The 10,467-nt window shown below is 53.5% G+C and overlaps 1 protein-coding gene across 4 annotated transcripts in view; it reads right to left on the bottom strand.

The window, feature by feature from the left end:
- Window positions 1–7,490, bottom strand: part of SLC25A37 (solute carrier family 25 member 37) — a 42,996-nt gene extending 35,506 nt beyond the window's left edge. For 3 of the 4 annotated variants that reach the window (XM_038573791.1, XM_038573790.1, XM_038573789.1), the window contains exons 1-2: window positions 7,076–7,214; window positions 30–147 (exon numbers count right to left, since the gene is read on the bottom strand). Coding sequence is in view for 1 of the 4 variants with exons in the window: in XM_038573788.1 (XP_038429716.1) it covers window positions 7,076–7,288 (213 nt within the window). In the remaining 3 variants the exon portion in view is untranslated. Of the gene's footprint in view, window positions 1–29; window positions 148–7,075 lie in introns of all 4 variants that reach the window. The other variant, XM_038573788.1, reaches the window with a different exon arrangement.
- Window positions 7,491–10,467: the final 2,977 nt, after the last annotated feature.

Raw genomic sequence — 10,467 nt, forward strand, 5'->3', positions numbered from 1 at the left:
CGCCTTTGGCAAAGGAAGGACCCTCTTACCTTACGACAGTAGGAAGGTACAGGACAGCATGCTGGTTGGGAGGACAGTAACAGGAAGGTGAGCTTGACCGGAGTCTTGGTTTCTGGATGAGCTCGGGAGCAAGATGCTAAGCAGAGGCTGAGAAAGCAGAAGGATGGGAAGTGGAGAAACAGGAGCCTACATGGTCTGGAGCAGCTGTTGAGAGGACTAGAAGCGGAATGACCAGAACCCACAGAAGGACAGGCTGAGGGCCCAGAGGCATGCGCACACAGGACACCAATGGACACAACATGTGATTTTTTCCCCAGAAGGGCTTGACTGCTCAACAGGGTAATGGGCCATCCAGGATGGGGGTTTGGGCAGGCCGGTGTGGAGGGGAAGGAGAGGTCCCGGGAGCGGCTGCAGTGGCCCCGGTCTGGATGAGGAGGACAGGGCCAGGCTGAGGGGGAAGAGAAGAGGCAGGGACCTAGCCCAGTGTGGCCAGGTTGACACATCTGGATTCAAGCCCTCAGGCGCCAAAGCTCTAGGTTAGGACAAGGCCCCTGTGGAGTTTATTTAGTAAGGCCACCGACCTGAAGGGCATAAAGAACACAGGGATTTGGGTGTTAGTCGGGTGGTGCCCAGGAAGGGGGTCCTCAGAGTGATGACGGGATTCATTCGTGGTGGAAGCAGTCTGTGCGCCAGACGCCCAAGTCCAGAGAGAGCGGAGCAGGGGAGCTGCACAGCTGTGTTGTGGCCGACGATGGAGATAGGAGCACTGACCCGCAGAGAGCACTCACCACACGGCAGGCTCTGTCAGCAATGTTCTCCAGACCTAACCCGCACAGTCGCTCCCGGGCAGCAGTACCACATTCCCCTTTGCACGGACGGCCACCGGGGCCCAGAGGGAAGACGGGAGGAGGGACTTGCCCAAGGTCACACCAAGCGGAGCCAGGACCAATCCACAGTCTGGCTCAAGGGTCCCTGCTCCTCATCATTCCACCTCCCGCCCTTCAGTATAAGTCAGGCTGGAGGCAGAGGTGGGCAGATGAAAGAGAGACAGAGAGATGGAGAGAGAGAGAGAGAGAGAGAGAGAGAGAGAGAGAAAGGGGAGGAGCCTCAAAGGAGGAGGAGAGGCTGAGAAGAGGCTGGTCGGTAATGGTGAGAGGGCAGGAGCCCCACAGGTGCCTGGGCTTGAGCTCATGGGAATGTTACACTCCAGAGTCTTCAGGGAAGGAGTGGCCTCAAGGGAAGAGCTGGATTTCTATCAGGACACGGAGACGGAAGGAACATTCAGTGCAGATATAAGGGAGCTTGTTCCAAGGAACTTCCGCAGGGTGTGATGAGAAATACGGTAAGCAGCAAGCGGTGGAAAGCTAGGTCAGGAGGGAGAAACCAGCGGGAAAATCAGGATCTGCATTTTACAGACAGAGCAATCACATCTCAGCAAAGCTAAGCTTCCTGCCCCAACCAGCAAGTCAAAGACTAGGGATCTGAATCTCTCCCCAAGATAGTTCTCTGAGGGTGAGAGAACCCTCGGAATCTCTCCAGCTTGGAAAGAGCTTGGGGGAAGGTTTGTAGTTCAAGACAAAGTGGTTAGATACATTCCACCCTCTCCCCACCCATAGAAAATGTCAGCCATGAGCACTCAAGGTGGAGGCGGGGAGGGGAAGGGCAGGCTCGGGCTCCTCACGCCTGCCCAAGAGCCCCCCCGCAAGCAGCAGGACCGTAGAGACACGGCTGCAGCCAGCCCTGAGGAGGCCAGAGGGCTCAGAGGATGAAAAAAAGAAAAAGGAAATTCCCTGAGAAGGAAATGTCGGGTACTAGGAGAAATACGGAGACAGCCAGAATGTTCTAGGGTTGGAGAGAGACTGCCAAAGGCTTCGTTCAACACAGAAGCCAGTTCATCCAGTGGGTTGGGGAAAGACAGCCTCCTAAAGCTGGAAGGGAAGTAAAAAAGGGAAAGTGGACTTCAGTCGGTCAGTGCTCCAAAGAGCAGATGGAACAGAAGCTCTCAAGAAAACCAAGGAAAAGGGGATGCCTGGGTGACTCAGGGGTTGAGCATCTGCCTTTGGCTCAGGTCATGATCCTGGGATCAAGTCCTGCATCGGGCTCCCCACAGGGAACCTGCTTCTCCCTCTGCCTATGTCTCTGCCTCTCTCTGTGTCTCTCATGAATAAATAAATAAAATCTTAAAAAAAAAAAAAAGAAAACCAAGGAAAGGGGATCCCTGGGTGGCGCAGCGGTTTGGCGCCTGCCTTTGGCCCAGGGCGCGATCCTGGAGACCCGGGATCGAATCCCACATCAGGCTCCCGGTGCATGGAGCCTGCTTCTCCCTCTGCCTATGTCTCTGCCTCTCTCTCTCTGTCTCTCTGTGACTATCATAAATAAATAAAAATTTAAAAAAAAAAATTTAAAAAAAAAAAAAAAAAAAAAGAAAACCAAGGAAAGGTCTGGGACACACACTCCACAGACACACGCGCACACATCCCTGAGTGCTTGAATGACACAGTCAGGTACACTGTGTCCAGTAAGGCCCACTGCCTCTCCCTACTCAAGAGGGGAGGGCGCCCTCCCTGCCCATTAGAATTCTGGGGCGCCCCCCCAAGGCCTGCCCCAGCCCGCCCCTCCCCCACTTCCGGGCTGAGGGGGCTGGGTAAGGTCCTCCCCCTCTTCCCGGGCAGGCCTGCAAAGGTGCAGATCCAGGCTCCGGGCATCAGCAGGGGCAGTCACGAGGCAAACAAAAGGACACAAGTTCAAGAGTACACCTCTCTTCATTCTGTGCCCCTTCCAAATGCACCTTTGAGAAAAGCATCACCCACTTAAGGACAGAAAAAAAATGGGGGGGGAGGGGAAGGACCTAAAGGAGACAAGACGGGAGAAGAGAGACGGAAAAATCACTATAATTTTCTCGCAAGAACTCGAGCAATTTGGGATTTCACGCCCTTTTGAAGCTGAATGGCATCTACTGAATTGTACTTGGTTTCGAAAAGCTGCAGTGGGTGCAGGCTTCCCCCCCTACCCCGCTGAGCACCCTGGCTCCCAGCAGGCCTGCAAGGCTGGGACTCCGGGGGGGGGGGGGGGGGGGGGGCGGGGAGGGTGGTGGAACAAACTCGAAAGCTGAGGAATGCTGAGCCATCCTGGCACCTGCCTGGTCACTGCTGCTCCAGAAACCCCTGAGGCCAACCGAGGTTTCCAACTGGCTCAGCACCCACCAGCTCCTCGAGAGAAGGCGAGCCACAGGCCCTCGCGGTCCTCTCCTCCCGTGGACTGTGCGCCCGGCTGGGAAGCAGGGCTTCTCCCAGCACACTTAGGGACCGCGTTTCCCTGAGAAGCAGAGAGAAGGGCTGAGAAAGGGCCAGCGGAAGCTGCCTCGCTTCAAATCTTTCCTGTTTCCTTTTGCCCCCCGCTTTCACCACCACGGGATTCGGCATGGTCTAGAGTGGTGTGCCTAATCTGGTTGGAATTTCCTCCTCCACCCACCTGGCATTCTCCCCACAGTCTTGAGCACTCCCGACCAGGGCTTTTCGCAGCCACCCCACGCGCGGGTCTAGGTGATCACGCCACTTGGCCACTCGGGAGCACCCGCTAGAGAATCAAGGAAAACCCGCTGCAAAGCCCCATTTGGAAAGAAACGAGTAATTGCTACTGTTGGCGAAAGCGCTGCAGGGCCCCCATATGCTCCCTCCCTTGGTACCATGCAGACCAGACAGGGAGTGGGAACCGACAGGAGGTCCCAGTGACCTGGCCCTAGCCCTTTGCAGATTCGTAAGCACTCACACTCCACCCCTAGGGACTAAGTGAGGGAAGGCGGCACAGGAAGGAACAGCAAAGTTGCCAAAGGTCTTCCAAATAACCCTTTAATAATCACAGACTGCTGGAGCTTGAGAGACATTAGTGATCATCAGGTTCAGTGTTCTTCATGCTTTTTTGGCTGTAACCTCCGGTCAGAAGGGGATTTGACACAGCCATCCAGGGGACACACACACACACACACACACACACACACGCAAAACCCCAACAACTTCACCAAGCAAGGCTTCTTACTGTATGGCACACACACACTTGCATTTTGTACTCTCACCATTAGAAAGACTGATCTTTCTTAAAATGTTGATGTCATTAAGGGGTCACAAGACACAGTTTGAAAAATACAGGTAATTAAAGTCACACGGGGGGTGGGGAGTGTTAGGATGGGACTTCATGGGAAACATATTTAACATAATAATGTTAAGCATCAGTAAGGTTGGCTTTCTGCCCTTATGACCACAAGAGCAAGCAGCTCCTGGCTCAGTGGTCAAAGTGACCAGCACTGAGTTCCATGGACCACAGCATCTAGGATGGAAAAACTGGAAAAAGCAGGCCCACCTGATACCCTCACTTAATTCACATATTCACAGCTCAAAACGTGTACCTTATAAAATCAGAAAAAAAATTTTTGCCGACATACAATTGACACTGCCATGGCTTCAACTGTAATAATTATTTGGAATTTCAAGTATCGTAAAAGAGGACAATAGGTTTTCTGTGTACACAGAAAGGGGGACAGATTAAAAATGGGGAGAAATACTCAAATGGCCCATAGCCCCCATTTTACAGTGACAAAACTAAGATACAGAACAGTGCCTAAAGCATGAAGCAAGTTAGAAGCAGGGCTGGAAACCCCACCCAGGGCTCCTGTCTCCATTACTCATGGTCTCCACCATCCAAAATATTTAAGAAGAACACAGTCGAGGTCTCCCCAAGAGAAGCATTTCCATGACTGAGGCATGGATGCGTCCCTGATATGTCATGCTGGGCACAGACAACTGTGCTGATCTCGGCAGCCTTGGCAGCAGCCTCCCTGGGACCATGCAACAGGACTCCCACCGCTTAACTCTCTCTCTGTGTGCCTTTTGTCTCAGCTGGAAAATGAAAAGAATAATCCTTGCTACCCCCTTCCAAGAAAGTTGTCATGAAAAATGAGGTGCTCTCAAACTCAACCTGCATGCTTAAACAAAGAAGGACTCCCTCACTAATGAGCTAACCCAGGCCTTCATGTCACGCCCCATAAGGTGAGTGACTTGTCTGGGACAGCCAATCCTGTTGCCTATCCAGAGGTGAAAACTGCTATGTAAAATAATACTAAGCACACAGGGACATGTGGACTATAACATAAAACGTCTACAGGGCAGAAGGCAAGGCAGGGAAGAAACTAAACACAGAACATAGAAGACAGATGCCTCTTTAGACTGACAGACGAAGGTGAGAAGGCATGACTAATTACATCCAACCCTGAAGATAAGCTCTAGTGATGCTCTGAACCAAACTCAGCAAAATCTCACAGGTGATATAGCTCTCCAATGGGACGTTCATCTCAGCCACCCTGTGGGTCTGGTGCCTGCTGGAATAACATCTCCCTGCCCCTAACTTTCCCCATACTCTGTCCAAGGCACTGGAGACAACAGCTTCGAATATGGGAAATTTCATTACAAGAGATGGATTCTTTCCTATACAAATGCCACCTGGTATGTGTCCAGGGTCTTTCCTGGAGAAGCTGTGAAAACCTGCGGGGCAAGATCTGCCCCCAGGCCCTCCATAACCCAGGCATCGAACCCTTAATCCCCCCTGGGGATTCTGAAGGGTCAGAAGAGTGACCCTCCAAGAGTTTGCCCCAGGCCCTGAAACACAGTCCAAGGCTTGGGCCTCACCTTACTACAAATGCCCACACTTTCTCTCACTGGATTCCTCTCTGTGCACTGACTGCTAGCTCTCTGAGAGCTGCCCAGGGGAGGGAAAATCCTGTCTTAGACATTCTGGTCTTCACACACACCCCCACTCAGCAACAAGACACAGCCACCGACAGGGGGGCTCTGTGAGGTCCTGCCTTTCAAGAGAACTGCCACCCGGAGAGGCCCCCAAAATCTCCGAAAGCACTCTAAGGCTGGAGTCAGAGAAAACAGGTGGAGTATGAGCCTGGCCAGGTGAATCAGTTCATATCTCTTTGCCTCAGTTTCTTCATCTGTTAATCCCTGGGCTGCTGAACGGATTCGATGAGTGATGCCCACAAAAGTGCAAGACATCAATACCAGGACTACCTTCCTGCCGCTGGGTGTCCTACACAGGCGGGCAGAAGGCAGCTGTAGCCTAACAGGAAAAATCCGCCTGGCTAACGCTGCCTCCTTGCAAAAAATGCACGTAAAACTACCTCGGGGAAGGGCGAGCAAACCAAGTGAGTGCCTATTACACAACCCACAGTTAAAGAGTCGTAGAGCATAGCATATGCTCTCCTTGCCTGCCTTCCCTGCAACAAAAAGAGAAGGCAAATGTCACTGCAGGGCTCGCTTGCCTGTGGGCTGCTCGGCTGCCCGAACTTCTGCGGGAAGAGGCGCAGACACCCTGGGAAAAGGGGATCACGCGGAGCGTCGCTGAACCGGTATGCCCGAGAGAGCTGCCAAGAACCGGTAGAACCCCTGCCCCTCCCACGCCTCCCCAGGGACCCGGGAGCAGAAGCCACACACCCAGGCCGGGGCCACGTTTCTCAGCGCTGAGCGTGCCGAGCGAGCGCCTGCGGGCGGCCAGCTGCCGGGCTCCCCGGACACTGCGCACGTGTGGGCAGCCTGGGCCACCCCGCACCGAGCCGCGGGGCAGCGCGCGCGCCTGCGGGAGCCGCGGGCAGCGGGAACCCCAAAGCCCCGGCACCGCGTGGGCAGGCGCGGTAAAACTGTGCAAAGCCGCACCGATCGCCTCCCTCGGGCACCCCGCCGCCGCCGCCGCCGCCGCCGCCGAGCCCGGGGGCGCTCGCCAGTCCTCCTCCCCCGCCGCAGCGCCGCCAGCAGCCCGGGTCGGGAAGGCGGCGCGAGCGGCGGTGCGCGGCGCCTGCCGGGGCCCCCTCGTGGGCTGGGGGCTGGGGGCTGGGGGCTGCGGGCTGGGGCGCCCCCGGGGCGGGGCCCCGGCGCGCGGCGGAAGGAGACCCGGGGGCCCGCGCCGCCGGGAGCGGAGGTGGTTTCGGGGCGCTCCCCCAGGCTGCTCGCGCGGGATGCAAGCGCACGCGCGCGCGCGCTCCCCGCTCCGCCCGCCCGGTCCCTGAGGTCCCCGCGCGCTTCACCTTCACCGAGTCGACCGGGTACATGACCGAGTGCTCCAGGATCCCGGCCATCGCTCCGGCTGTCATGTGCGTGGATAAGGAGGCGCTGGTCGGCAGGTTCTCATAGTCCTCCGACCCGGCGTCCTTGCAGCCGCCGCCGCCGCCATCGCGGCTGTCCCCATCCATCCTGCGCCCCACAGCCTGGCCCCCTACGCCGCCGCAGCGCAGCTCCATCCGCCGGCTCCGCGGGGCGCGGGAGGCTGCAGGAGGTGGGCAGGGAGGGGGAGGGGGCGAAAAACTTCACTTCTTAAAGTGGGAACCACCTCCCCGGTTTTGCGGCGCCTGACGCCATGGCGGGCTGGGGTGGAGCCAAGGGGCCCGAGACACCAATCGCTGGAAAAGAAGAGGCCGCCCGCGGCCGCGCCATTGGCGTGCGGGACCCTGGGGACCCGCCTTCCTGTGTGACGTCACCGTCCAGTGCAAATTTCCAAGCAACCGGACGGGGGCGAGAGGAGACGTTGGGGTGTCCCGGGAAGTTGTAGTGCCTCCCGGGGGCTGCTGCGGCGCCTGGCGCAGGCGGGGCGGGGACGGGGCTGGCGGTCCCTGGGGAGGGTCGTCTGGGCCCGCAGCGCGGGGGACGTGCCCAGGGCTGCAGGAACAACGGTTAATCCTTCCCCGGAGCCCGGGGTTTTGCAAACGTTGTTGCTCAGCAAGCACTGGCATTCCTCAGGCCTCGAGTGGGGACAGTTACTGCGAATGCCATTTATGGGGCAGTTACCGATGGCTGGATCGGAGGGGGGCGGGGGGGCCCACGTGGGGGTGGAGTGGAGTTCTAGAATTGGAGACACACTGCGCGAAATCTGGGGGGCAGCAGCCTCTTTTGTGCGACACAAGGGCATATACGGTGGAGGAGACAGAGCTGAAACTCAAGGTCCTGTGCGAGGCTGCTTTGTTGGAGAGAACATTCGTTTAGTGGAAATTTTTTCATCTCATTAGAACACATAGAGCTAAATTTGTTTCTCTTCTTATCCTCATCAGGACACTTAAGGGATGCCTAGGTGGCTCCTCGGTTTGGCGCCTGCCTTCGGCCCAGGGCATGATCCTGGAGTCCCAGGATCCAGTCCCTCATCGGGCTCCCTGCATGGAGCCTGCTTCTCCCTCTGCCTATGTTTCTGCCTCTCTCTCTCTCTGTCTCTCGTGAATAAATAAATAAAATCTAAAAAAAAAAAAAAAAAAAAAAAGGAAACTTAAAGCCCCACTGCCCTGGACTGATCAAAAGACATGAGTAGGCATCCGAATGGAACCTCTCTGAGGCCTCTTAAGCGCGTTTTTCTCAGGACTGGTATGCCTGCGAGGCCTTTGGAGGCTGGTCTCTCAGGTGCAAAGTGGCCCTGAGTAAAATCTTGCAGCATTGCATCTGCCTGCCTTTTAAGACCCTGGTCTCCTGGTTCTTAAAGTATCCCATGCTGACTTCCAAAAGTGTAACCCAGGCTTTATTTCAACCTAAACAATACTGTCTTGCTTTATCTCGGGGAAGAGGGAGAAATCAAAAAGTAGAGGAATGACCTGTCTATGGAAGTCTCCATGAAAGCATGGCATCTGCATACCTAAAAGTGCATGTTCCGGGGCTTGCAACTTGGCACTTCTAAGGTACTAGACACCTTATCCAGAGAAGCCTTCTGGTCAGAAGAGCTGGGCCTTAAGATATGAAAGGGTGGGGGAGAGCCTGAAGATGCTGCACCCACTCTACTCTCACCCTGGTCCCAAGATTCAGGTCACAGCAACCTAGGCACCTCTCAGGGATTTCAGATACAGTGATGTATTGTGCATCAAGGCTTCAAGGCCAAAGGCATAATTCCCCTTTAAGGATGTCACAGGGAGAAGGAAGTTCTTTGTTTAGTGGTTGGCAGAGAAAATTTTCCCTGCTTTTGCCATAGGTGATTTTTAAGAAACATTAACCAAAAGCCATTGATACTCATTTAAAAATGGATACCTTTTAACCAGTATGTGTTATTGCTCCACTTCTGGGAATGTGCCACAAAAGTCTAAGTATTCATAATCTCCTCTTCAAAGCGCTCTTTATAATACTAAATAATTGGAAACAATTGAAATGTTTAACTAGAAGGGAATGGCTGAGTAAATTATGACATGTATATTCGTAAACTATTATGGGGCCATTAAAAATTGTGGTTGTATTATGCAATAAGATGAGAAATGAGTATGATACAACGTTGGGTGAAGAAAAACACAAACCTCTATAAATATGACATTTATAAAGATGTAAATATTATGCACATGGGAAGAAGGAAGTGGTCATTGTGATAGTGACCTGGCATTAAAAGTATTTTTGCTATATTTTTCAGACCTAAATAATACTTGTATTATTTTTATAACTTAATTCTTTTTTAGGATATAATCTCCTAATGGAGAAAAAGCCTTCTGAACTTTGCAATGGTGATATTTGTAGAGAGGAGCCACCCACTGGATGATTAAGGGGACTCTTGGCAAATGTGAACAAGCCCATAATCTTCAGAGACATTAGATATATGTTTTAATTTCATTAAATAAATGTGAAGCCAGAGCTTCTTAGAAAATCTTTGGTACATTTGTTATAAGTATTCAGTATTTTTTCTCATCATATAAGGTGGTTTAGTTCTCAGCATCCATCTTAAACACCTTTTTGTTTTGCAGCAGCCAGACATTTTTTAAGCCATATTTATCAGATCTTTGCAGCTAGTAGTCCAGATGTGAATTATATTCTGCTAGTTGGATGAACTGGAGAGACCTGGGAGGCAGTAAGGAGACAGAGGTCACTTTCCTGCTGTTTTGATGATTTCTGCTGCCTTGCAAAGTCAGAGACACTTGGGTAAGGAGCAGTTGGGGTAGGCAGTGGCTTTCCTATTGCAACAGCACTGCAGTGTCCGCTCACCAGATTCATGGATGTCAAGAAGCAATGTGGAGTAGGAATGGCAGCAGGAATGGTGGCAGCCTCTGGATCCCTGCACCATAGCTTCAATAGGTAGCCTTCCTCACCTTTCAGACATGGCAGAGGTTCCCTCGGGAAGCCGGTTTGGCAATGTGGATCTGAGAGTTATTCCCAGAGGCCCAGTCTAGGTTTCAGCTCTAACAATATTGCATATGGTAGCAAGAGGACATGATAATGAAGGCGCCATTCCTGGATATCAGAATACAGCCACCAGCCCTGGTTCTGGATCTCTGTGGAATGCCTGTTTGGACATCCCAGATACCATCACCCAGTGCTTTGGCCACACTGTCGGCAAAAAGGGGGGACCATGGGGAGCCAGGAGCAGAATAGCAATCCTGTCCTGTAGGGTGGACCTGGAGACACAAAATGATTTGCTGGTTCCCTGGAGTCTTACATAAAGTTCCTGAATGTTGAAGTTCTGAAGATG

The sequence above is a fragment of the Canis lupus genome, chromosome 25 (genome assembly GCF_011100685.1).
Source record: "Canis lupus familiaris isolate Mischka breed German Shepherd chromosome 25, alternate assembly UU_Cfam_GSD_1.0, whole genome shotgun sequence".
Taxonomy (NCBI): Eukaryota; Metazoa; Chordata; class Mammalia; order Carnivora; family Canidae; genus Canis; species Canis lupus.